Source organism: Calypte anna, chromosome 5A (assembly GCF_003957555.1).
Source record: "Calypte anna isolate BGI_N300 chromosome 5A, bCalAnn1_v1.p, whole genome shotgun sequence".
Classification (NCBI taxonomy): Eukaryota; Metazoa; Chordata; class Aves; order Apodiformes; family Trochilidae; genus Calypte; species Calypte anna.
Window position 1 is genome coordinate 15747611 of NC_044251.1, and position 26853 is coordinate 15774463.

General features: G+C 35.9%; 1 protein-coding gene across 1 annotated transcript in view; it reads right to left on the minus strand.

The window, feature by feature from the left end:
• Window positions 1–26853, minus strand: part of PRKD1 (protein kinase D1) — a 125295-nt gene that overhangs the window by 43908 nt on the left and 54534 nt on the right. The window contains exons 2-4 of the mRNA XM_030452553.1: window positions 20104–20242; window positions 1404–1535; window positions 524–684 (exon numbers count right to left, since the gene is read on the minus strand). Coding sequence (XP_030308413.1) covers window positions 524–684; window positions 1404–1535; window positions 20104–20242 — 432 coding nt within the window. The remainder of the gene's footprint in view (window positions 1–523; window positions 685–1403; window positions 1536–20103; window positions 20243–26853) is intronic.

The following is a 26853-nucleotide window of genomic DNA, read 5'->3' on the forward strand; positions in this document are numbered from 1 at the left end:
ATACACATACAGATATGTATGTATCTGTACAACATACATATCTACACCACAAAGATTTGTTTAAGGAAAATAATGGAAATTTCTCCTGAACACTTAGAATTGACAACGGTGGTGTTTGGGTCACAGCTCTGTCCTGAGGCTTTTTTTTTGTATATCACAAACCAATGGACACAGTGGTCTGATAGAGAAGAAACTCAACCTCTAATTACAGAGAAGGCGTCCTCCAACATGCGACTGCTCGCACTAATATGGGTGGCAGCTTCAGAACTTTGAAATAACCTAATTCTTGCCAAAGGGAGGAGAGGACAGGGAGTATCAGAAGTGCCACATACCTTAAGCCCACATACCTTAAGATGGTGACCTCCCTTGCACACCAAGATGCCTTTTCTCACAGCAACACTTTATAATTTACATACCACCCTCCTCTGTAGTCTGTAACAGGCAAAACCAGATCCTATAGCACTAAATGTCATTGTTTCTTAGCAGCAACACCCATGGCCTCTATAGCTAGGGAATCCCATACCAGAAGGGCTTCATCCGGCATACTGGGGGAGGGCTCTGCAGAAACTGTTCGAACACTGTTGAGTCCTGTCAGGGAGACGTTTGAGAGCCGCCTTTTCCGTACGCCGCTGCAGTTGTTCGGGATTTTAAACGCGCATCTCTTGTGGTAATTTAGACCACATCCTGAAAAGAGAAATATAAAACCATCTGATTATGGTTTATTACTAGAAAAAGCAAAGGTCACATTTTTAAAAAAAACAGCAAGGGTTCAAACCCACCATTATTTAAACTTTTTTCCTCGACTCTGCTTGTTTAGTTCCTATATTCTACAATTTTTTTGTGAGATAGTGCTATGAGCTCTGAATAGTTGTAACTATAACCAGTGTTTTCTCAGTGATTTTTCAGAAGTCTACCATCACAAGAAAAACAAAAGCAAGAAATTTTTGTGATCTGCATTTGGGAAGTAAGGAAGTCTTTTCCTTGAAATGGAATATTCCATTGGATATGGTCTGTCAGGAGTGAAACAGTTTTGGCAAAAAGAGATAAGGTAGTTACTAAAGCCTGTAAGGGACTGACAGTCATTGCAGTTCAATGACCTTAATTAATGTGATACAGAAGTAGATACAGGCTCAGGCCCATGAAGACACAGAAATACTTTTCTTAAAAACAAATATTGACCAGTGTTTTCTGCTTCAGGCTATAGAGATTTAGGAGGTTACAGAGCAGTCAAAAGGATTAATTTCATAACCAGTTAATTATTTTGATAGTTCTTACTGTCTCTACCTACTGTGATTCTTTATCTGATGCCCAACCAATTTAGAAGCAGCATCAAAGACAATGTGTGTAAGTGGGCAGGACAGGTACCTTCCCAAGACTGAAAATGACATCTCCCTGCAGCTTACCTTCACATTTGAGCCCCTGACGCACCAGCCCCCATAGCATTTCCCCACAATGGTCACAGAAGGCCGGCGCTCGATAGGAATGAACAAAAAGAGCATGGGGCCGGATCTGGAAGTCTTCAAATGTAGCAGAAGCTGTAACAAGAAGACCATTCAAAAAATGAGTAATATTAATAAGATAATTAATACGCTTCATTTATGTGGTACTTGATCACAGACACAGCAAAACACCTTTTGTAAACTATTATGATGGACTTTGAATTTTGTATTGGTCACTGTATTATAATTTGAATATTAAAAGACTGATGACATACCATCAACCAACGGTTTACCATATGTCATATACATGGAAAAAAAATAAAGCTGCTTTTACAAACTGCAGCAATAACTTCTCAGATACTATTTTTCCAATAGAACACTGGAGGATAGTAGAATATCAAACACTTATCAGAAGCTGAGAGAGTTGAATCAAATGTTGGAAATAGATTTTTGAGACATACTCAAGACAAACTAACTATATCAAGGAAAGAAACATTTCTTTTTAGATTAGGAAAAATCAGGAAAATTCATCACAAGTGTGCCATTTCAGTTGATCATGTGGTATATCTTAGCAGTATGTGTTGCCAATGGTTAACCGATTGCTCAGGTTAAAAATATTACTTTAAAAAAACCACATATAATTATATACCAAATCATCAACAAAAAACAAAACCTTGCAGAACAGTCTGTAAGACTGCTATAAGTTCCTGAAGTACCAATCCTTTCAAAATTATGTGAGCCTGAAATTAGTGTAACAATGTGAAAAGTTACAAGAGATGGATAAAGGCACTAGTGTAAACTATAAAAATAAACAATGACAGTGTTTTAGGAATGATTTAGTGTATATATATACATAGATACATATATATAACTATTTAGTATTTAATTATTATGTAGAGGCAGCCAGAACCACAATACTTTAGTAAATACACTTAAATGAAATATTTTCTTTCTCTTATTAAACACATTAAATATTTCAGATAGTCTAATGAAAACCAGTTTCTGTAAAATGCTGCTAAAGATTAAGTAGATATGCAAACATTCCATCTCATTCAGAATGCCATTTAAACAGGTGGTTTAAGTGTGTGTTTACTCTTCACAGGTATCAATATGAATGAATGAGGTACGTAGCCACTTAAGAGAAATGCTTTGTCTCTCAATAGCAATACATTCCGGATTTGCAATTAAGAGAAAAAAAAATAAATCATCTTCTAATGGTTCAGTTCAATTTATTTCAGTATCATTCAGTCTTCAATATTTTTTAAACTTCAGCCATACAGCACGTTCAATATACCTCCTCAGCAATGCTGACCACTATAAACACATAACTAAGACTTTGAATCTCTCTACTTATTTCCTTCAGTGTTTCAGTCTAAGTTCAGAGCCTCAGCTCTTCTGTTCACAGATTTTTATTTTGGATTTTCCACAATATATCCATATCCTACAGCTTTATGAAGATTATTTTTATTAACATCTCCATTTTGCTTAACAAAATGGCCACAGGAAAGCCACCTATTTGGGAGCTTTGTCACATAAAAAGAACCAAAACTGGAACATCATGCCCCATCTGCTTCCAACAGAACTGCAAACACTGTTGTTGTCTCTAGTTTAAATTTGCACATAACAAATATAAAACCAAAAAGCTTACAAGATACTAAGTGAGCAGGCATTTCTCTTCAAGAGGGAAGACAAGTAAATACACTACTCTAGGACCCTCAGACATGTCAGCCACAAATGTGGTAACATCTATGTAAATCTGAGACACAATTTTTTTATTAAAGCAGACTTTCCTAAGGTCATTTCTAAACACATACAAGTAATAATCAACGCACTATTAAAACAGAAGAGGTGTGTAAAATAAGACTAGTGTCTTAATCTAGAAAAGGATTTAAGTACATGTATAAGTTTATGGCTTTTTCCTCAAATACCTACCTAAAGTTATGCATGTATTTAAATTCTATTTTAAGGAAAAGATATTTATTAAATTGGAAGGTTGGAGAAGGCTTTTACATGGATTATTACATGGGTGTTTTTTCAAATTGTATCAACAGTGCAGTAAAACCACAACTAAGCATCGAAAAAGCAGTAACTTCATATTTACAAGTCACATGGACAAGACAAAGGGGAATGGGCACAAGGTTTTCCTGGTGAGATTCCACCTTAACAGAAGAGGAAAATCTTTCACTATAAGGAAAATCTTACACAAATCTTTAATCTGCATAGTCATAGAAAATTCATATTTTCCTGACACCTGTGTGACATAACTGACTAAACCGATCATCGATTAAATTTTCATAGCATACAGTTCCAGAACCAGTAATCTATGAATTAGATTCTTCTTTTAAACTTCTTCAATCATCTTGTAACTTTTACAAACTACATCTAGTTTGTAAAGCTTTCACATAGCCATTAACAATCAAAAGTTTAACCTTCAGAATATTCCTGTGATATTCACTGAAAAAATAAAAGCCCTGCTGATGAAGAGCAAGATATGTATATTCTTTTTCAAAATAAAAATCTTATTAACTAAAAAGCTTCTGTCAGGGTACCTTTTTGCTTTGACAGAGCATTGAAGCTCTGAAGGGTACTTTCTGGCTGTATGTAAAATGGTGCAGTAAAAAAGGAAAGGGTTTCAAATATTCCTACACCATACCCTGAAACAACCAACCACTCTGCAGAAAAATTTGCATTTATGTTCTAAATACGATCCTGTTACACTGCTAACTCTCAGGCTAACTTGTCATCATCTATTTAAGCATTCCTAGTATCACCAAAAGACAGACACTGAACTACAACACTTGTGACACAACAATTTCATCAAGTCTGCTACTGACTTGGCTGTTAACAGCTCAGACTCCTTGTTCTGGGCTCAGGAACAGATCTGTCATTCAGCACAGCTGGAAATGAGAACAAGAAGCCATTGCAATTCAGAGAGACAATGTCCTGCTTCCAGAAAGAGGCAAATGATTTACTGATAGGTTTGAGTTCCAGGTCCAAAAGGGATGTGAACTACTAGCAGAAGTGGGATCCCATCATTAGGAGCAACAGAACTTCACATAATGGAGCCATCATCTAGCATCCATGCCCTTCATAGGGGAGGAAACCATCAACCACATGATTAGTAGTATCTATAAAAAGCAGACCTTCTCCTAACCTCTCCCATTTGGAATGCCCTTTAGAGTAAAGTATCCTTGTCAACTTCCTGCAGGCACCCATGAGCGAGTCCTTCCCTTCAAAAACTGCTAGCATGCACCACTTAAAGAATAAATACACCTTCAAGCACTGATCAAACCATTTTTTTCTTTTTGCTATTTCATCCTGGCAGTCAAGAACAGTCTGAGTTTTCAGAGTTCCATTAAACAACCATTGTTCTTTGGAACCAAAGTTCCATCGTTCTTTGAAATTAAGAAACTTGCATATAGAAAATATGGATTCAGTGAGCTTTCTGGATATATATACGAGTACTTCAGCTCTCTAAATTTCACAAGCAGGAAAATCTTAGTGAATTATAAAGTTTTGTTTTGTTTATCTTTCCTGCTCTATCCTTATGTTTTAGGTGAAAACCAGTTTAAATTATTAGAGCTAACAGTTGGCAGGTAATTGGCTATAAGCAGCAGGGGATGAGAGAGCGATAAATTTTCAGAATTGAATTTTGAACTCTGAAGGAGTTAGCTACTTGCTAACTGCAACTGGTACAGGTTTGCTGCAATTTTTTGTAACAGACTAAGTAAAGGTGGCATGCCCTCAAGTCCTTCAGTGATACAAAAACACAACAAGGCTGATCACACACTGTGATTCTGCCCATGGACTATTTAGACTGGAAGTATCATAAAAGCTTAGGGATCTAGAAAGAACAGGAGGTGTAAAAGAATGATCTTAAAAAAAAAGTTACTTTGGAAAGAAGAAGGGGAGCTAGAAAGCCAACAGTGAAGATTCTGCTTAGAGGTAACACGCTGGAAAGTGTGACAAGATCCAAGATCAGGGAGATGTAGGCCAGGGGACATCCACACATTTTGGCTGATGACACTCAAGACCGGCAGCTGCAAGCAGTGGCACAGCAGGAACAAGAATTAGTGCCCATCCTTCCCTGCCAGCTACTTCCTTAGAGAGATGAGCAGTGGGGAGCCAGTGAATGTAAGGCTGGAAAGAGAGCAAATGAGCCAGTGTGGGAGGCATTCAAGCAAGGTAAAAGCTCTGATCTCTTTGGTTCTTAACTAAGCCCCAGTATCCAGATTCACAGTGGGTCATTGTTTATATTGTCTCACCCGTGATGTGAGATTTAAGCAATAAACTGTAAAAGATAATAAACCATTCACTATCATTTGAAGAGTGCCAGCTAAGACTTTTATGGAGAGTTTTGATAAAAGATCAACATGTATGAGTCAATATGCTTAAATTGTCTGTACATTCTGAATATTTAAAGTCCAATTTTAATGCACTTCTATTAATTTGAGAATGATTCCACAGTTTCAAACCTATAAACTTTACAGCACAGTACATTTTATATTAATCTTAAATACCAGAGCATAGTTCTTCCTTTGTGAATTTACCTATTTTTCATCCGAGTGGAAAAACCAGCAACACCTTTGTTCACAGACCGAGGACCTGTTAATAATAAAATTACACTACAGAGGTAGTAATTTGGAATAAGAAAACAAAATTAGATACTCTATGAGTTTACTGAAGGTATTGATGCAGTGCTCAAAATTAACTCTTACTACTGGCAGTAAGAAGCAGTGCCAAATGGAAAATTAACCCTCTTGCTCCTTTTCTTTGCTCACACTGATCAAAATTAGTATCATAAAGTAAAAACTATGAGTCTTTTGCATCTTCATTTTGTCTTTATGTTCTTCACAGTTCTTTCCCAAGGCTTCAGAAAAGAATGAAAAGATGGATTAGATGGTCACTGTCAGAAGTGTACATCTCAAAAGGAAGAGGTGCTCAAAAAGAATTAGCAGTGCTTGTAAAACTTATTGAATTAATTCAAGTTTCTTTCATAAAAGGTTAAGAAAATACTTTGTTATAGGGTAAATAAATGCTGACAGCCAAAAGTATAATGGAATTAAAAATACAACCTTACACTGAAATCCCTAAGGAACCTCTGTGTAACTGTTTTAAATACTCTTTCTAATGTGAACCATACACAAAATTTTAGAAAACTATTAAAATTACCTTAACAACTTATAACTATGTTAATTACATACAGTTATACACAGGGTTTTTAATCTGTGGTATCATCAGATGCACATGGGCCATGATGGAATGCATCCCTGAAGTACTGAGGTAAACACTCAGCAATCTTTGAACAGTCATGGCTATTGAGAGAAAAGCCCAAACACTGGAGGAAAGTCACTTCTACCTTCAAGAGGGCAAGAAGGAGGACCCAGGAAACTACAAGCCAGTCAGACTCACTTGAGGCCCCAGAAAGGTGATGAAACAACTAATCCTGGAAATAAATAACTATTTCTGGAACACACTTTATTGTCTGCCTAACTAATAAGGTTTTCTTTAGGTCTCAGATCTTCAATATGGAACCAACAGAGACAAAGAGCAGAAGCGTGACTGTATATAACCTTTGTGTTTTCTCAGTCCCACTTTATTATGTCTAGGATAACACTAATAAAGGAGGAAGAGAATGCTAAGGAACTGCAAAACTTGCACAATAAATTCCCAAGATGACATAACTTGGCAGATAAAAATGAATTATTGCTCTGAATTGTGGTTGATTTTTAAGAATGGATTCCAATAATTCAAGAATGAATCATCACAGAAATATCTCTAGTGCCTGGCAAAGTAGATACAAAGGTAAAAAGATAAGTAAAATATTTAAAGAATATATTGTTGCTCCACTGAAGATAACAGAAGTGTTAGACTGACTTAACAAGTTTACCCAGGATTTCACCCATGCACATAAACATATGGGATTGAAATTAACATTGTGAAATGGTGATAATAATATTCCTTACTAGATATTCTGTGTTCAGATTCTGTGAGACCAACCCAATAAAAAGTATGGCTAGAGAGAAGAAATGATGGTTAAGAAAAAATAGTAGAGACCATGGAAGTGACCTCCATATAAGGAGAGTTTAAAAGACTGGAATTAATTTGAAGAGGAAATGAGTAAGAGTTTACCGGATTCAAGAAGAGGAGGAAGCTAAAAAACCAAACCAGGAAACAAACACAAACCCCTGTAGTATAACCTTCTGCACCAACAAAACACAGTGAGAGTAGTCTTCATGTCCTAAGAAGCAGGCAACCTCTCCAAACTTTGTTTTGGCAACAAGTTACACCTTGCTAAGGTTACCAGAAACATTCTTGGGTCCTCTTTAAGAGCCAGAGCGAGCCAGCTTTCAATCAGAATGACAATGTCTCCAGCCCTCAGTCAGAACTACCATTCAGCTATAAAAACAGCAGATCACTACCTGTGGCAGTTCCTGAGTCTCTTCCTCTGTAGTTTCCACTTCAAATTGTTACTTTCCCCAAGGGGTTTTGTTTTGCTTGTTTTGTACTCAGACCTGCTTTAGCTACAAGCTGCAAGCACTTCCTAAAGAAGATGTGTATCTTACCACAAAGGGTTGCTAACATCATTTATTGGAAATAAACACGAGACTGTGTATTGCTATTTGCTCTTTCAAAATACCAAAGGCAACAGTGAGCCAATGCAAGTAAATGATTTTTACATAAGCTATATTTGAAACTTACTGGGGAAATAAGTTATGGAGACCATGAATTCAAGTAGACTTCAAAAAGTTGATTTTTCTTCCTGACATACATCCAAGCAGTGCAGAATATACTGCTGACAGGTTAACAGCACAACTCATCTGATAGGCAAGTTATTTCAAGTGGGTTACATTATATTTTGCTTCTCACAGGAGCCACCCCTGTGGCCTCTTCATCACCTCACTGACCCAGCACATCAGTTTTATGATTATAATATTTGTTAGTAGCAGGAAAAAAAAAAAAGAAATATTAGTAGGAACTGAGAAAAGTATGAAGACATTCTACTTGCAGTTTCATTACTCACACAGCCAAAAGACATGACTTGATTTTTTTAAAAAGGTGAATAATTTTTTTTCTTACATAGAATTTTAAGTGAACATATAGAAATGGTCTCCAAAGCAAGGCACACACACTCCTGGAAAGGTGCACAAGACTGTCCACTAGCTGTGAGAAGAAAATATTAGAACTACAGCAACAAATGCAAGCTATAAATAAATAAATATACATTTACTGGGGTTGTATGTTTAATAATTTTTAGTGATGAGGTGCACAATAAAAAATCCAGAGACCACTGACCTATAGGACTTTGCCACTTCACTTTTAAGAAAATGCATGTTTCTTTAAAAGCACATGAACATGAAATATTTTATAGCTATGTCCAAGTTTCACACACCACACACACCACAGAGTAAAGAAAGACTAAATAAAGTTGTAAAACTGAGTGGATCCATCGTTTGACGGAAACATGGTTTGTACTAACATGCACTTTTGCTTTCTCCATTAATGCCTTTTAAACTATAAGCATTTCTTACTGATTCTGAATGCTAATGAGGTGATGCCATGACATCGGTAGTTCAAATGAGCACAGAGAGATGTTGCAAGATGAACCTCTCTTAAGGTACAACGCTCCAAGTTCCAACCAGGTGTTCCAGCAGAAACTCATGAATGGTGCTCTGAGCCTGTTGCCCTCAGGATTGGTTAGCCCGGCTCAGTGCTACTGCTCCAGATTCAACTGACCTCCCTGTTGGCTTGCTCAGGACTGAGCTGAGCCTGTGCTTTAAGCCTCACCTTTTATTGGCCCCCTAATCCTGCTCATGTGCAGTGGGGGCCTGCCTTAATCAGGCACAGGTGGGCTTAACACAAGCTCATGCCCACTACCTGGGAATTAGTGGCATCTGGTTGCCTCATTTCACTAGAGATATCCACTTAACTATAGAAAAATGCATCACAGACTCCAAATTTAATTCATCACTGCAAGTCTTCTGAGAAAGCACCAGCTGAAGTGGGGGCTGCTGAAGTGTAACACTTGAATAATGTATTGAGACACTTGTTACTAAGAGGATTGTGTTAAGACTCAGCCAAAATGGTAAATCTGAAACCTTTCAAAGAAGAGTAAATGTGATGTGTACCATAAAAAAAAAAAAAAAAAAGCAACCAAAACCAAGTAAAAATTAATAAAAAAGGGAAAAAATGCCTTACTCACATGAGTAAATATGAGGTACTTTAAGGAAAATAAAAGTCTTAAAAGTCTTTCAAAAAGTCTTAAAGTCTTTAAAAAAAGACTTTTAAGCTTTAACATACACAGAATCACAGAACGTCAGGGGTTGGAAGGGACCTTGGAGGATCATTGAGTCCAAGCTGCCTGCCAGAGCAGGATCACCTGGTGTAGGTCACACAGGAACAGATCTGGGTGGGTTTTAAATGTCTCCAGAGAAGGAGACTCCCCGTAACTGCTATGTAACATAAAATGAACATAAACAATTAATGAGAGCTATTTTAGAAGCTGACAAGCATTTTTTTTAATGCATTAAGTGAAATGAATGTAAATGTAATGCCCAACCCCATCTATCTTGGAAAGCTGACTATACAACTTACTGATGCATAATAATTAAAAATCATGTAATTGCTTCTTTTATCTTAGTCATAACAAAAGAGAAAATTTGCAGGCATTAAGGTTACTGATGTAACTTGAAAAATCTTTCTTTTAGCGATCCATGACTGGATCAGGCCAAAATTTACTAAACCTGAAATCCTGCCTTTCCAGGAGGGCAGATACATTGTTTTCTGATTTGTCTGTACATCTTTTCTAAGAATTCTAATACTTGTACTTGATTTTCCTGGCTGGTACTGAGCATTAAGATGACATTTTCATAGAACTTGAACTTTTCAGGTTTTGTCAGTATCAGCTTTACACAGCTAAAAATCAAGAAATTCCCCAAAACTCTATATTGAGCTATACCTAATTTTATCTGAGCTGACACTGACACTTTACTAGTCATGCTTTCTAGATCATTTATGAAGGTATTTAACAGTAGAGACCTAAGAACCTCTGCTAGTGACCTGCTTCCACTGTGAAAACAGTATGTTTCTACCCTTTGTTTCCTAGGCCATAAATAGCTATTCATCCATTTAAGTATCTGTCCTCCTCTTTCATGAAAGCATCATTTCATTGAGACTGTGAAAAGTGTTTATATGACTTATGTAAAACCAAGTACACTATCTCAGCTGAGCAGAAAACTTAATATTTTCATTAAACCACACATTAATAAGTTGAAAATTTATTTTCTTTGAAAACTGGACAGTTAAAGGTGTAAAATGTTGATCAATTGTAAGATGTGTAAGATGTTTGATCAATTAGATAGAGGTGGAACAGTGAGCTCTCATGAACAAGTCCTGTCCTGAGAGAAGGATGTGTATATATTATTTACCAAAAATATTTTTTTTAAAAAAATTATTTTTTTACAAACATAAAAAGACACAGCTTATTATTACTAACTGATCAAGTTTTAAAGTGACATCTAAAATCTTGAGAGAGACATTAATAATTTCAAAGTTCAGAAAGCTTACTGCAAAATGAAAGGTATTTTTTTCCTATAAAGAAATACACTGCTTGCTTGCTTTAAATCATAATCCTTCAATTATTTCAGATTTTCTGCTGCTAAATATTAAAGACATACAGCAAGACCTGAGGAAGAAAACTTGCATGGCCTGTATTTCTGTAAGAGCACTAGAAGCAAAGTTAGCACATTAACTGCTTCCCTATTCCCACTGGCCTGTCACATATCATTACACTCTGTGTACTGTTGATGCTGCTGCCAGAGAATGCAGGGTTGTGATATTGATAGGTTATCTATTTTTTTTCTTCCTATTTTTACCTACTCCTTCCTGCAGTAGAAAGAAAAGAATGGTAAGGCAAGACAGGCAGGGAGTTTAAGCTTTTTCTGCCACAGAACAAAGAGGAATCTTGGAAGTCTGTATCCAGAAAATAACAATTGTAATACTTAAGAAAAGACATCGAGACAAAGTGTAAACAAAACGAGAATTAATTTTTTAATCATAAGAACTTCAAACAAAATTCTTCTATCTCAAATTCATGATCCAAGAACGATACAGGCTAATGAATAGTGAGGGACACGAAATCAGTAGACTTCAACATAATCAGTAGTGAGCCTTTCCTTGACAGAAACAAGAAAAGAGATGACAGCTAGAGACAATTAAAAGTACATGAGAAAGAATAATTGGGCATCTTGGACAGGAGAGAGAATAAAGACAGTTGCATTTCTCAAAGACAAACAGGATGTTAAGGTATGCATGAAGACACTGAGAGAATGATGGTTTTCAATCACAGCAAAGTAAAATCCCAAGTTGAGACCAAATATTTAAGTACTATAAAAGGATGTTCAGAGATGCAACATCATAACCTTTATCCCAAGGAGGTGGCAATGAACATTAGGACCCTGTTATATATTGTTATATAGTAGTTACTGTAATTTCAGTTATCCAGAGCTTTTATTTTAGATCAATATATTTTCCCATACACAAGACAGTACAAACTGCACTGAATCCAAATAAAATGTCAGCATCCAATGATTAGATAGTGTAACATGTATGCTAGATGCTATGCTAGAAGCAGAAACTGCTGCTTAACAAAAGAAGTAGATCAATTCCTGCCCTCATCAGCTCAGCAAGGGAACACAAAATAGCTGCTTTTTGACTTTCATGCTTCAGGAATCCTGCCAAGCTGAGCACAACTGCTCACAATAAGCACATGAAGTACATTCCACTAATTTGCACAAGATGCTAATATTTCATCATCTGCTTTCCAGTTGCTTGGAAAGACCTCTTACATCCCAATGTAATTTTGCCCCAGTAAAAACAGAATTCTTATAAACAAATTCATATTAAAACTGCAAAACTAATTTTTTCTCTATATAACATGAAAAGACTTGGTAAATTTACACTACAGGTTTTTAATAAATTTTCGTGACATGAATCATATGACATGAACTATGCTGGCAAGAACAAAAGTCTGGCACCATCAAAAATAATTGTTTACTTGAAGACCTCAAAAAAATGGAACTCAAGATTCAGATTACAGAAGTACAGAGCCAGAGCAACTCTCACTTGTCAGCTTGTTTTACAGAGCCTGTGTATAAAGGACTACCTGTCAATCATTAATATCTCTTTAGTGACATTAAAAAATGGCAGTTGAATTAGCTAATTTCAAAGGCTGATCAAAAGAATACCAAACAGCCTAAAAACCTAGAAGTTAAGGTTCAAGAAACCAGTTTATTGGAACAAGCGTATTCCATTCTGTTAACATCTACTGTGAATTTCACATTATGTTATTTTGAGGATTCACATTTCCATCCTTTTATGAGAAAACATGAAAGTCACCTTTTCACAGATCAAGTCAAGCTGGTAGCAAATAATACTTTATCACAACACTGAAGAATACTTTTCAATTTAAGCTCAACTTACATAAATTTAATGCCTTTTCCTGAGCAAAGACTAAGACTGCGTTTAGAGAGAGACCTTTAAAGATGCAGCTTTTGGTTTTGCTTCCTTTTAGTGTTTATGAATGACTGACGGCCCATGCACAGCCACCTTTGGATTATAAATCTGACTACAACTTCTGTACTTTGCTTCCTGGTTTGGGCTGTCTACTAATTTTTGAGAGGACTCTGATTAAAAGTAACCCTACAAATATAACTTGAATAATTCCTTTCTCTGATGATTTGGATCCACTTTCAGTCTGAAATGCAATTTAACTAAGTAAATGTCAGTAAATGTCTCCACACATCAGTGGAGGTTTCCACAACTCTAGCAAAGGAGTCTGTCTTTTGTGCATCAGGAGATCAGATAAGCTTTTCTAGCACTTTGAAGAAATGAAATAGAAAATGCACAGCTAAGTAAAAAACAATATGGAAAACCATACATTACTGACAGAACAGTATTCGTGATACTGCTTGATGAACACCCAGGACTGCAGACTAGTAAATCAGATGGGCTCAACATAAAAATTTGTGGGTTTAAGCAACATATTTTTGACACATCCCTATATTTCTTGTACAAATACAACTAGAATCCCAACTGGAATTAAGTAGAGAAACAGATTATATTAAAAAAAAATACATATAAAGAAGAAGCTGTAAGAGGTGAAAATAAAACTGCACGTATGAGGGGTACTAATATTCATAATGCAAGTTCCATTTTCCTCTTTTAACATGCAGTTAACTGACTCTGTAACTCAGCATACCCTTTTGCTTCCACTCTTATAATGTCTGACCTTTCACTTCCAAAATGCCAGAATCTATATTGGCACTGACTGACAATTCCTCTGGCTGTCTGCAATCTCCCAAGCTTATCTCCTCTGTACCAGTCAGCAGACTGACACACAACATCTGTTCATTGAGTTACACAACTCCTACATTCCATTAAAATCCTACTGTATAATGCATCTGTGCAAAATGCAAGAAATAATGTTCATTATGAATATAAAAGCACAGCAGCTTTTTTTGGGCAGCTGAAATTTCTTTTGTTTCACCTAACACCCCTAGTTCTTCCACAAAATGTTTCAGTTACACTCTATGACATCTGTAGGTAGAATTCTCTTCTCTAAAATGGGCTAAAATACAGCAGGTACAATGAACAACTCCTCTTAACTGTAAATTTTGTAGATAAATTTTCATATGTTCCAAGAACCTGAAATATAAGCTCTAAACCACAAGATGATCACCTTTATCATATTTATTATTATTCTTAAAATGCCAAGTACAGTAAAAAAAAAAAAAATAATCACAGGTTGTCCAGCCTTTATAAAAGACCTTGCAATTAAGTAAACTACAATGAAAACTAGAAAATGCATAGCATTAGGATATTAAATGATTGTATAACTCTGCAGTACTAGGACTGACAGTTCAGCTTTCTCTCAACTAACCAGTATTGACATGTGCAATAAAAAACGAATGCAGTGAATCACTATAGCTTTTGACATCAGATCTCAGTGCCTTAGGGGATGTTTACCCACAGCGCATATAGTTTTCAGCAGCAAAGCTGTGGCAGTGACACTATGTCCTACTGTCTCTTTCAGATATGTCATTCAAAAATAATTGCCATACTCTATGCTGAATTTACAGAACTTTAGAATGCACATTCTGTTTAGGTGTTTGTAATGCAGGCCAGAAATAAAGCACTTCAACCAGTTCAACATCAGCATCTGAACACATATTGCGTTGCTTTTGTCCCTCTCACTGCTCATCCCCCGTAGCGCTCAAGGCCAATCTCTTCTGTTTCCACAGGGGTTTTCACTCCCATAGAAATAAATTTTCGAGGCATACCCTAATTAACTATCACAAAAATATACTTATGGCTCTGCATTTAGGTAGACTTTTTTTTTTTTTTAATTAAAAAGGAGAGATTCCTTTTAAGGATCTCTTTTAAAAAGACGAATCCATCTTCGTCTATTTTTCAGTGTGCTACTGCCAAAATCTATAATAATTTGAAACTCTGTCTGTGTCAATAAAAAACTGCCTCAATTAATTTGAATACTTCCCTGGCCATTACAGACTGTTTATACAGATTTTTTTCTTCTCCAGTGTTGAAGAACTGGGCATACTTCCCTTCCCTCTATGACAGGAATTTTAACATTGTGAAAATGAATTGCTGCTTACCTAAATGTTAAGGCTTACCTGTGGGAGGGCACTGATGCTCTTGAGTGTTTATAGAGGAAATTTATTTAATTTTATGTATGACTTGAAATATCTGACTGAAGGCTTTCATTTTTAAAAGTGTAATATCAGCAGTCAGGCCTGACATACTACAAGTTTCATTTGCTGTCTTTTACATTTAGAGAGAAAGAAAAGTCTTCTGTGCACAGTGAAAAACACTGAACTACCAGCAGATGAGTCTAACAAAATCCAGCCATTTCCGCAATGTTAAAGTCTCTCCACCAGAGGAGAAAACTATTCCCAAATCTATAATATTAGAATAGACACGGTGTGCCTGATCTTTTCCTTACTCTTGCTGTGGTGTTTAGGAGCTGGTATTACAGCATGTCAACATAGAAAACACCTTTAACAATTACTCCCTACAGGAAACTCATGTGCAGTAGGACAGGAGGAAGATGGAAAGCAGACTCAAGCTGATGAAAGCTGCTATTGCAGCTTCAGGAAATCACACTGAGGAATCTGGTATGTGCAACTGAAACAGCAAACAACTGACCCACCCCTTTTCTTGGGTTTCAGCTGTTGAACTCCTCAAGATATCACCAATTGATGACTAAGTGGTCTCAACTCCTCCTCCTCTGGCAAACTTGTTGTCAAGGTTTCATAATAAGATCTCTTTACATAGCTAGGTAACAACCATTTGTTTATTTTTTAAGCTGATTTCAATGTTTTATTAAAAAAATCAATGATTTTCTAAGAAGCAGCTTCCATTAATTAACTAAGCTGCATGAAAAGGCATGAGGAATGAAATATACTTTTTGCTAAACCCACACCACTTTAATTGGGAGAGAAAGAAGTCCTCAAGTCCAGAACTCAATGAACTAGATACTTAAACAGTGAATCCCTGAAACCTCATATAATTTTTGTATTATCAAAGTAGTCCCAGAAGAAAGCATTTTTCATTTTCGGAGAAAAAGTCAGAAGAGGATGCATAAAGTTTTCTAGTCTATACTAGGAGTTGTGACGTCTCACATTTTCTTTCCCAGTAAGTACCTTATTAAAGTAATAAGCAATAGAACTGCTTGCATCCAAGGTAATCTTTTAATGTATCAACTGCTTGAAATAACAAGACCACAGAGAACCTAGTTTTCTTTGGTGTTTTGTTTGTATTATGGAAGAACCTTATGATCTTAGATACTGGAAAAGACAGTGAAAATAAAACCTATTTAGTTTTACAGAATAGTGTTTGAAAGTGTATTATGCTTTTCTTGAGGATCTTAAGGTCAGATAGTAATAGAAAACAATTTGCTGTTTTCCTGTAGTATTGCAATGATTTCTTACATCTATTATCAGCATTTAGGGTGCACATATTTTAAATTAAAGTAATATTTTCTCTTAAATTGATGGATATGTTATGAAACTTTTATTGAATATGATACCAAAATATTAAAATAATTCTGAGGCAAAAAAAGAAAAAGAAAGAATTTAAATATCGTTTTCTGTCTCCTTTAGTCCATTCTATCAGAACAGTCTTTTAATATTAAAAATATTATATAGTGATGTTCTGAAATTCCAGCAAGATCACTGGCAAAAATGGTAGGCATAAAGTTAAAGAATCTAGAAAGTGGTACAAATAACTCAAAAAACCCCACAAGCCCTTCTTGTAAAGAAGTGTCTTCATTTTCATCAGAAAGACAGAAATATTATATCACAAGTAGCCAGGGGACCTAGAGATACATTTTGGTGATCTGTGGTGTTATGATGGCATGATTACCCAAAATCATCCTTATAAAAATAATTACCAGAATGAGAAGAACTGAGGGAGAATGTTAAAGAACTGATGTTAAAGTCTCTTAATTCTCTTTCTCAGTATTACTTCTGAAAATGCAACAGGAGTGAAAGATATAACTAATCTACTACATTAATCAGCATGGCTGACAAAGCAGAATAGTTCAAGGGCAGAGCACTAAGCCACACAAGAGCTCAGGCAGGGGAAGAGAAAAGAGAATGTGAAGAACAACAACAAAACCCTAATATTTATACATTACAACACAGACCTATTTAAAGCATCTGAGGTGCATGCTTTAATTACTATTCAATCCCACTTCACCATATTGTCCTAGGATAATTTCCACAAGATTAAAAGAGAATACCATTTGATGAAATACAAGGGAACAGTAAGATTCACCTTCTTACCTAAGCAGTAAAGGCAGATGAGAGAAAGTATGGCCTCGTTGATGAATAGGACAGGGAACCTGGTGACAAAAGCTAGGGAAAAGGCCCAGGTAGTCAATGCCTGGCTTCAGACTTCACTGGTAAAACCAGCCTTCAGAAATCACAGACCCCTGACACCAGAGGGAAAGTCTGGAGGAAGGCAGACTTATCCTCAGCAGAGGAGAACCAGATTAAGGAATGTTTAAGCAAACTGGGCAGACATAAATCCATGGGGCCTGATGGTTGTACCCATTAATGCTGACCACTCTCACAACACAGCCACTCTTGAGAAAAATGCACTTCATTTAGTTCTGTACTGTGTCAAGCTCTGGCCTTCCTAATCCACAAGAGCTATGGATTTAAACCAAATAGTAATCTAAGTTATAATCCAAAAATAAACAATTTGCCATCTTTTGCACAGAGAGAGTCAGAGTACATTTCTGGTACACACAAAACATACTTTTTTGACAGAGAAAAGCTGTTACTTAATAGTTCAATAAAAACATGGAAATAAAATCAACTTTGGGCCACATGGAATTACAAAATCACTATGCCTTGCTGGAAAAGTCTTAAGATCCCTCAGCCCCAACTTCTAAATAAAAAAAGCCACTTCATTTTAGTAAGGACGTGAGTTACAGCTGTAGTTAAGACATATTAGCCCCTCTAAAAATAACATGTGAAACAGCTTTTAGCACTCAACTGGTAGTTGGTCAAAGAGACAGTAACAGTTGTATTACTATTACTCCCTTTTGTATTCTGTAATTAGCTTTAGATATACTGGGGGGGAGAATGGGACACATGACACAAAAAACAAAGACAGAGAGAAACAAATTCTATAACTGACTACTCCTCATAAGATAATTTAAAAAGAAATATACAGGTCCTTGGCAATTTTAAGTACCACAGTCCTGGTTTAAAAGCCTTCCACTAAATATAATGAAGTTGCTTATGCTTGACCACTTGTGTGAAAAGACACTTCACCTAAAAAATAAATCCATAAAACTCCTCATGCTCTTAAACAGTATGCTTTTCCTTTATCACTTGAAAGCACTGCATAAAGTATTTGGAGATTTAAACAGCTATCTGCCCAGTGCTGGCAAGCTGGAAAATATGTGGTCTCCATTTCAAAAGCATGTAAAAAATACATCAAATAAAGAACTAAATTCCTTGCAAAAAAATTTTTTTTTTTTTTTGTACCGTATCTGGTTTACTGATCTGGAACGATTGTTTTCTGCAGGAAATACAAAATAGACATTCTTGGTATCTTTTCAGAAGGCAAAAACATGTTTTGGGATATGGAAAAGATGAATGATTACTTACAGGAATGACTTGCACTATTCCTTTTTGTACTTCTTTTTATTTTAATCAAAGATTATAGAATAAGGTCCTTTACAAGAAAACAATATTAAACAAGCTCAGTTACTGGCTTACATTACCTCTCATCTCCACTGTCTTCAGCATCCATCAGGAATTTGGCTTTTACTTCACTAATCCTACACTCTTCTACAGATTTGATTTCTACCTTTACATAACATACTCTTCTCCCTATTCTTAGCTGTCTTTCCAGATGCTCCAAGTGCATGTTCCAATTGGGAAAAAAGCACTTCAACCATCTTCTATGTTTTATATAGCAAATTCCAGCTTTGTTTCTTTAAAATTCCATCACTCACTCACTGCACACCCTAGTAAACTTTGCACCATTCCTAGTCACACACCTTCATCTTCCTTGTGTCATCAATGTTCTTGACAGTCCTATTGAGACCTAACAGCATCCCCAGGCTTCCTCTAAATTCTATTCTCATAATTTCTCCTTATTTCCTACTTCAGTTAGAGTCACCAACTCTTTATGGTCATCCTGCTGGACAAGCATGATCCTTAAACTCATTTATCATTTCCTTAAGTCCAAAATTTGACCTTTCACCTCATGATACAGCACTTCTTATATTCTGTCACCTTCAGACTGTAACTTTTATTCTCTGGCTGTGCACTGACTTATATTCTCAAACTATCTCTTCAGATTTTTGTACCTCCTAAGCCCTAAATACCTATTTGTTTTGTTCCCCCTTTTCACCTTTAACACCATCATTTATACCTGTCAAACAGTCATCAGTCCTATCCAAGAAGCATCCAGCATTCCTCTTGGACATCACCCATAAATAATATGTAATTCTAGAACTGCACATACTCTTCCACCTAGAATTTAAATTTCCCTCGTCATTTCCTAAACAATTTTAAAAATAAATCATGGAGGAGTCAGAGCAGCCCTGGCGGGTTTGAAAAAGCAGTTCCTCTGTTGCAACGTCTATACATTGCTATGGCACTTCATGTATGGTAAAAGTTAAAAATCCTTACTTTAAAAGAAGTCAGGACACTGGTAGTAAGAACAGCCTTGACAATTTCTCCACAGATAGTTAGGAACTGACTAAGGTTATACTCTGTCCAATAAATATTAACCTGTTGATATTTTATGCAATACATGTGAAGACCAATTCTAATTTTCAAGCCACTCTGCTAATAAAGTAAATATTAAAATATCTACTGTATTTTGTTGTTATTTGTTACATTTTGATTCTACTGTGCTTCTTTGAAAAGGTTTGTGTTTCCACATAGGATTTTTTCTTTAAAAATGTAGAAAATACATATTTCAAATTGCTTATAAATTTAACTTGTCACTGGACAAAAAAAAAGAGGCTGCTAAAAAGTATACAGTGCAACAGTAAAAACAACAACAACCAACCAACCAGACAAAAGCATGGCACTAATTTTTATTGTCTTTTAGTTACCTGACAAGACAACTTCAACTAGGTCTCCTTCTTGAATATCTGAAGCTGATTTCACCAACTGCAGAATGTTTTCAGAGGTAGGGTCATGGCGGAAGAGCAGAATTTTGTCATACATTCCATAGAAGCCACATTCGGGAAACTGCAAACACAAAGCCATGAGAACTTACTGTAGTAAATTCACCATAAAATACATAAGTGTAAAATACAATTAATATAAGTAATTTTGAGGACTCATTGGCCCGTTACCCAGACTAGTACCAAACAAGTTTTATATTTTTTTCATATATGGCAATATTTATTACAGTGTTCTGAAAATGACTTTTCCCTCAAGGAAGAAAAATAATTTCTCTTTGTCTTGCTCTGTGAGCGATGCAGAATTCACTAGGAAATTTGAGAGAAATAAGTTCATCCCCTTAGCCACTGCCCATAACTTCAAAGACAACGTCCTCAGCAAAATGATCTAATTCAGCCCTCCTGAAGCAGACTTTTGGACCAGAAAATCTATAGAAATCCCTTCCACTCTGTATTAGTCCATGATTCTATGATGTCTCCCCAGATTACTGCAAAAAAAAAAAGACGCCTTAAGGCTGGAAGAAACATTTTTCAGCTCTGCCTAAAACACAATGCCCAAATGATTGCTCATTAGGGAATATTGAGTTAAAAAGATGAAAGTTACTACACATGTGCTACTTTAAGTTACTAGATACATTAAAAACTGTTTACAAAATCATAATCATCTATTTCGATGCAAAGGTGTTAGAGCTTTGAAAGCAGAGTAATTCCTGTTTAAACTAAAAATAATTTTTAAAAACTCAGAGTGTATAAATTAAACTATTATGTAAACAACATGTCTTTCTCATCTTTTTTGCTGCAGTACAAAAACGGGACTCCATTTTTTTCACACTCCCAGCTTAAAGACCTAATATTGTGGTTTGATAATATAGCTAAGAAACTATTTCTCTGATACAAAAAATGAAATTCAGATTTGCATTATTGAACATTCCATGTTTATCTGAGAGTTTTATCAACATGCAGTGGAAGAAACACAAATTTAAGCATGGCTTGAGAGATAACCTGGTGGGTTTTGAGGTTATAACTACTTTGATAAGAATGCTGAGAGGAAGGAACCCAATTACTGTAAGCTTCAGAACCTACGCCAGTACCCAGAGGTGCTACTGTAGCGTAGGTATTAGAAAAGCAGATGACACAGGCACTAAAAGATATCTGAGTGTCTCTCAGAGCCATTCAGCATCTGACTGGGCTGCACTAAACTGAACCTTCAAGCCTGCTGGAGCCACTCAGATGGCTGTGTCCTGGTTGCACCACGTGCTGGAGAACCATGGATGCCATGTGCACCATGGCTGGAGAATCTCCTCTTTCCTCACTCCAGCACTTGAGCTGGCAGTGGGCAGATTCACTTTTCCCATAAACATTTTAAATTTGGAACATGGATGAGAAAGTAATCTTGGTGGGATTACAATTTTAATTAAACAGATTCCTACCTTGCTACAATACACAAGCCTGATGGCATATTATAGAAGTGAGAATTTTCTTTTACAAAATCTGTGAAAAATTAAGTCTTTCAAAACAGTCACTACTGATTTTTTCCAAACACTGAAATAATTTTATTATTCATTGGATTTCTGAGACAGTTCAGGCATTTCCCTCTAAACTCATCACAACAAATTGTTCTTTATATGCCATTCCATTTGCTCTTTTCAAATTAGCTCTATTTTTTCTACCTTTAGAATATTTGCTCTATTATATGTAAGATATTTGTGTGCGTAAGTGTATTTTGAGGTAATACTTATTATATTTTGTACAGCAAAATAAATTCACCACAACTATTTTTTGTAAATTCTATGCAAGAATTACCTTCTGGGCCCAAGTCAGTTTTCGTTAGATGAAGTATTTTCATGCCAAGAAAGCCATTTTGATGGTGTGATTCTCCAAATAAAACATTGTGTAGGGACCAACTGTTGCAATAGTGACAAAAATATTCTCTCAGCTAAGCTTATTCCTGCCAACAATAATGTTGACATGCACAAACAAAACTAAACAAAAAGCAGCCACATTGCTTGGTACCACAACACTGTAAACAGCATTTATTTTTGCCAAATGCAGGTCAAAATAGGAAATGTATATATGTCAAGCTACCTAAAAAGCTAATTAAAGCAAAACTAAGAATCATGATTTTTGATCTAAACTCCCAACATTAATAAAATCCCTTGTTTTGCTATAATAGCTGCTTGCAGTGGAATTACCAGGTCACTGTAATTTCTATAATGAAAGAGTATGATGAGGAAATTCAGTATTTCTGCAAGAATCAAAGGAGTAGAAAATTGTTTACATGGATTTCAGAAAAAAGATCCATATCTAGATGCTTAACAAGGCATCAGTAGTCATTAAGACATCACAACTGTCCATATACACATTGGCTGTCTACTCCAAGTATGAAATGAAATCCATCTTTTTAAACTGCCATCTGAGCAGTATAATCTAAGGTGCATTACTTTACAACTGAAACAGGATAAATTATCTTGACAGGATAAGAACTTCATAAACTGCCACACTTTAATTGTGTGTTTCAAGTGTAAACCCTGCTACCCCCCCCCCCTTTTTTTTTTTAATTGAAAGATTGAAATTTTTTTTTTCATTTTTCAATTGAAAGATACAGATATGGGCATAAATTGCTACAGTATTCAAACACACAAAAAAAGGACTGGTGCCAACAGGAATGGAATAATCTGTTTCTCCTCTGCAGGTATATAGTATAAGGAACTAGAGCAGAGATAAGGAGACTTTTGCAAGGATAAGAATTTAAGGATAAATCTTATCGCTTGCCTAGTAAAGGGAGTCTATTGTTGGATAATAATGATGTATATTTATAAGTTTATTAGCTTATAAACTATTAATATTTACAGAGATGCAAAAATCATCACAGACTGTGAATGCTACGTCAGTACTAGTTTAATCGATTGCATACACACAAGAAATAAAATGTATACTCATAGCTTTTGAGAGGTGTGACTACCCTAAGGTTTACTTCCAAAAGTTTCAACAAAAAAAGACCTGAATGTCAGTTTTCAACATTCCCACTCTTGGCTTTTCAGCAATGCTTGTCTCATACTATGCCAATAATTTCTCCTTATATATACTGCAATATTACCATAATAAAAGTGTATTATTCAGGAAATAAAAGACTTTCATTCCAAACATTAAACCTTAAAAACTGCTATCTAAACATTCATATAAAACATATTTTATGCATTGTAGCAGCTCTTATGGTAAAAACAGGAAACAGGACTAGCATCTCAAGTCACCTATAAGCAGACTAGAGCTGTGTCCTTCTTTCACTTCCTTAAAAAAAACCAAAAACAAAAACCAACCAAACTAAAAACTACCAAAAACCACAAACAAACAAACAAAAAACACACAAAACCCCACCAAAAAATACAAAACCAAAATAACCCACAAAACCAACCAGACAAAACCCCCCAAATCAACACTTTTTCAAATTTTCTAATCGAAAAAGCCAGCTGGTCAGGATCTCAAGTAATAAATAGGTATTGCCTAGGCCTGTGGGTACTATGGCAGCAGATTATCTGTGAAACACATAGCAAAAGGAGGCTCAGCACTAACTTTTCCTCAGCAGATACTAAAGTGGAAGCAATCATTCAAGTGTTTTTACCCTTAGCAACCTTCAGCACCGCAAGCAAATCCTCTAAAATATGTCACAGATAATTGTAGAGAAGCCAAATGATTATGCAGATTCTGGGTATTGATGTAAAAAGACTTCAAGTAATAGGACAAAAAATTGCAGACATATTAAATTTCAGTAACCAGAACTTCTGGTTTGAAGTATTCAGTAATTCATTTAAATCACTATCCAGTGTACCAGAAAATAATTTCAGTGGTATATGCCCATCTGCATGTAGACACAAGCTAAACTATGTACAGAAATAACTGATGTTTTATTAATGCTTGTTTTCAATAAAAGGATCAAAGAAAAACTCTTTGGAAAAAAAATGGCAATATTTAATACTCTAGCCAATCAAGTGGTTTTATTATTAAAGCAGAAGATCTGGTATATCTAAATGTTAATGTATTTACAACATGAATTGGGAATCTTTCGATAATTAATAATAATTAATCATATACATAGTTATTTGAAGCCTTCCTCTTAGCTGTAGTAAAGCATAGTCTCTTAGCAGATTTACTGTGCTGGAAAACACATACTCTGAACATTGGTGCTGGTTTCCATGTGACTACTAATGTAGTCCAATAGTCAGAAAAGTGTGTTGCTGTGATCATTTTGCAAAAATACTTATTTCAACATACTAGAATTGTCATGTTTTTGTAACAGAACAGATAGATAAATTTTCAGTGCTAACGGTGCATAAGAAGAAAATAAAAGACCTCTTTGTGTTTCTGTCTTTTTTTACATCACAAGAATTTTGCACATTTCCTGTAAGGGATAGTGTCTGTTGCTTCATTCTAGAAGTAATAGAGAGTTGCCTCTTTAATTTTTTTCAGTCCTCACTGACCTTTTTCTTAATATTAAATTAACTTCATCTTTTTTAGTGATCTGTTTTTTCCTTCTAAATTAGTTTGATTTTTGCAAGCCTTCCTCCCAGAGAAGTCCTTAGTCATTACTGTAGCAGTACCGAGAACCTTGATAAAACCTGGAAGTCTGTCATAGCACAAAAATAATGACATAAGGACAGTGAGCCAAACAATGGCTTCACAGCATGTGGAGAAATTTAGTCAGGATGAATGTTTGTTGACCTAACTTTACTTGCTAAAACACAAATTCAGTTAACCTTACCTAAGCAATGTTGTTTGACTTAACTCCACCTTGCTTAATTTTAAATAAATAAATAGTCTTACATTGATAAAACTGCTTTAAAATAAAGATATAAATGTTTAACACTTTTGAAATAATCGCATTCACCAAACTGAAACGTTCTTAATTTACATTCTTAAAATAGCAATGCATTTTATTTTTAGAAGTCAGGATTTCCTTTCTCTATAAAGGTTATGACACAACAAATTCACAATACTGAAAAGCAGAGAATTTTTGGCCAAGGAGACTGCCTAAATTCTCATTTAACTGTGGCAGTCACTAGTAGCTCAATTGTAAAATGAGACTTCTTTTTAGGCTCTACTTATCAAGTACAAAACTATAATGAAAATAATAATTTTTCTATATGCATGAACAAAATATTACAAGACTTCATGATTTTGTGGTGAAAAACACCAGTTAGTGTTCACAGACTCTTCACACACACCACTACAATTACCACAAACTAACACAAACTCTGGTGTTTAAACAGAAGTTCACACTACATCTGTACAGAATATACATAGTAACATCTGAGTGCCTGCTCCAGCAGCAGAGGTAACTCCATCTCACTCCAGGATGCTTCATGCTGTGCCTAAGAAAATTCAGAAATGCTGACTCTCTAGGCCTGGATGGTGGCACTTCAAGAGTTGCAGTCCAGTGACTGATGTGGAAGTGGAAATAATGATGACTTTTTCAGGGGTAGAGGACAACGGACAGAGAATTAACTGAGAGGAAAATGAGAAGGACTTGGGCGTGTTAATTGATGAAAAACTCACATGCACTGACAACGTGCAGTTGCAGCCAAGAAAGCCAACCATATCCTGGACTGCATTAAAAGAAGCGGGGGCAGCAGGTCCAGGAAGGTAATTCTGTACCTCTAATCCTCTCTCGTGAAACCCCACCTGAAGTACTGTGTTCAGTTCTGGAGCCCTCAGCATAAGCACATGGAGATCTTGGAGCAAGTCCAAAGGAGGGCCATAAGGATGACCAGAGGCTGAAGCACCTCTCCTATGAAGACAGGCTGAACAAGCCAGGGTTGTTCAACCTACGGAAGAGACAGCTCCAGAGAGACCTTACAGCAGCCTTCCAGTACCTGAAGGGGGCCTATGGGAAATCATTTTATAAGGGCATGTAGTGATAGGACAAGGAATAATGGCTTTAAGAGGAAGAGGACAGATTTAGATTCAATATTAGGAAGAAATTCTTTCCTGTGAGGGTGGTGAGACACTGGCACAGGTGGCCCAGGAAAGTTGTGGATGCCTCATCCCTGGAAGTGTTTAAGGCCAGGTTGGAACTAGATGATCTTTAAGGCTCCTTCCAACTCAAACCATTCTATGACTGTTTTATTTACAGATACATTTTTAGATGCAAGTTCAAAGAACCATCACCATTTGGTACACTTCTAACATCAATTAAGCATCTCAGTTCTTTAATATGGAGGGTGTCATGGCCTATTTACATTGTTCTTTTTACTGTAACTTTTTCTGCAGCTGCAATCTATGGAACAATGATTACCTCAGAAAAAACACAGCTGAGCTCCCACAGAAAAATATCCATGAAATATATGAAACACAGCCATGGTGAGACATAGGAACATCACTATTTTGGACAAAGCCTGACCTCTGAGCAACCTTTTTGTCAGCCTCTTTCAGTACACGTTGTTCCCTGTAGCTGTTCAGTGCAGGAGTTGTTTCCTTTACATAGGATCTTTAAACAAGCATGTTCTCTTGCTACCCCAGTGCCTCCTGCCCCTGCATGTCACCTTGCCTTCTGTCACTCAAATTGCTCACTGCCAAAAATATTAAGTACACGACATCACTCAAGCAGCCTCAAAACCTCCCAGTTCAGTGCAAGCAGGAAGAGACATAGAGAATCAACATAAATGCATCTTAACCATACCGCAG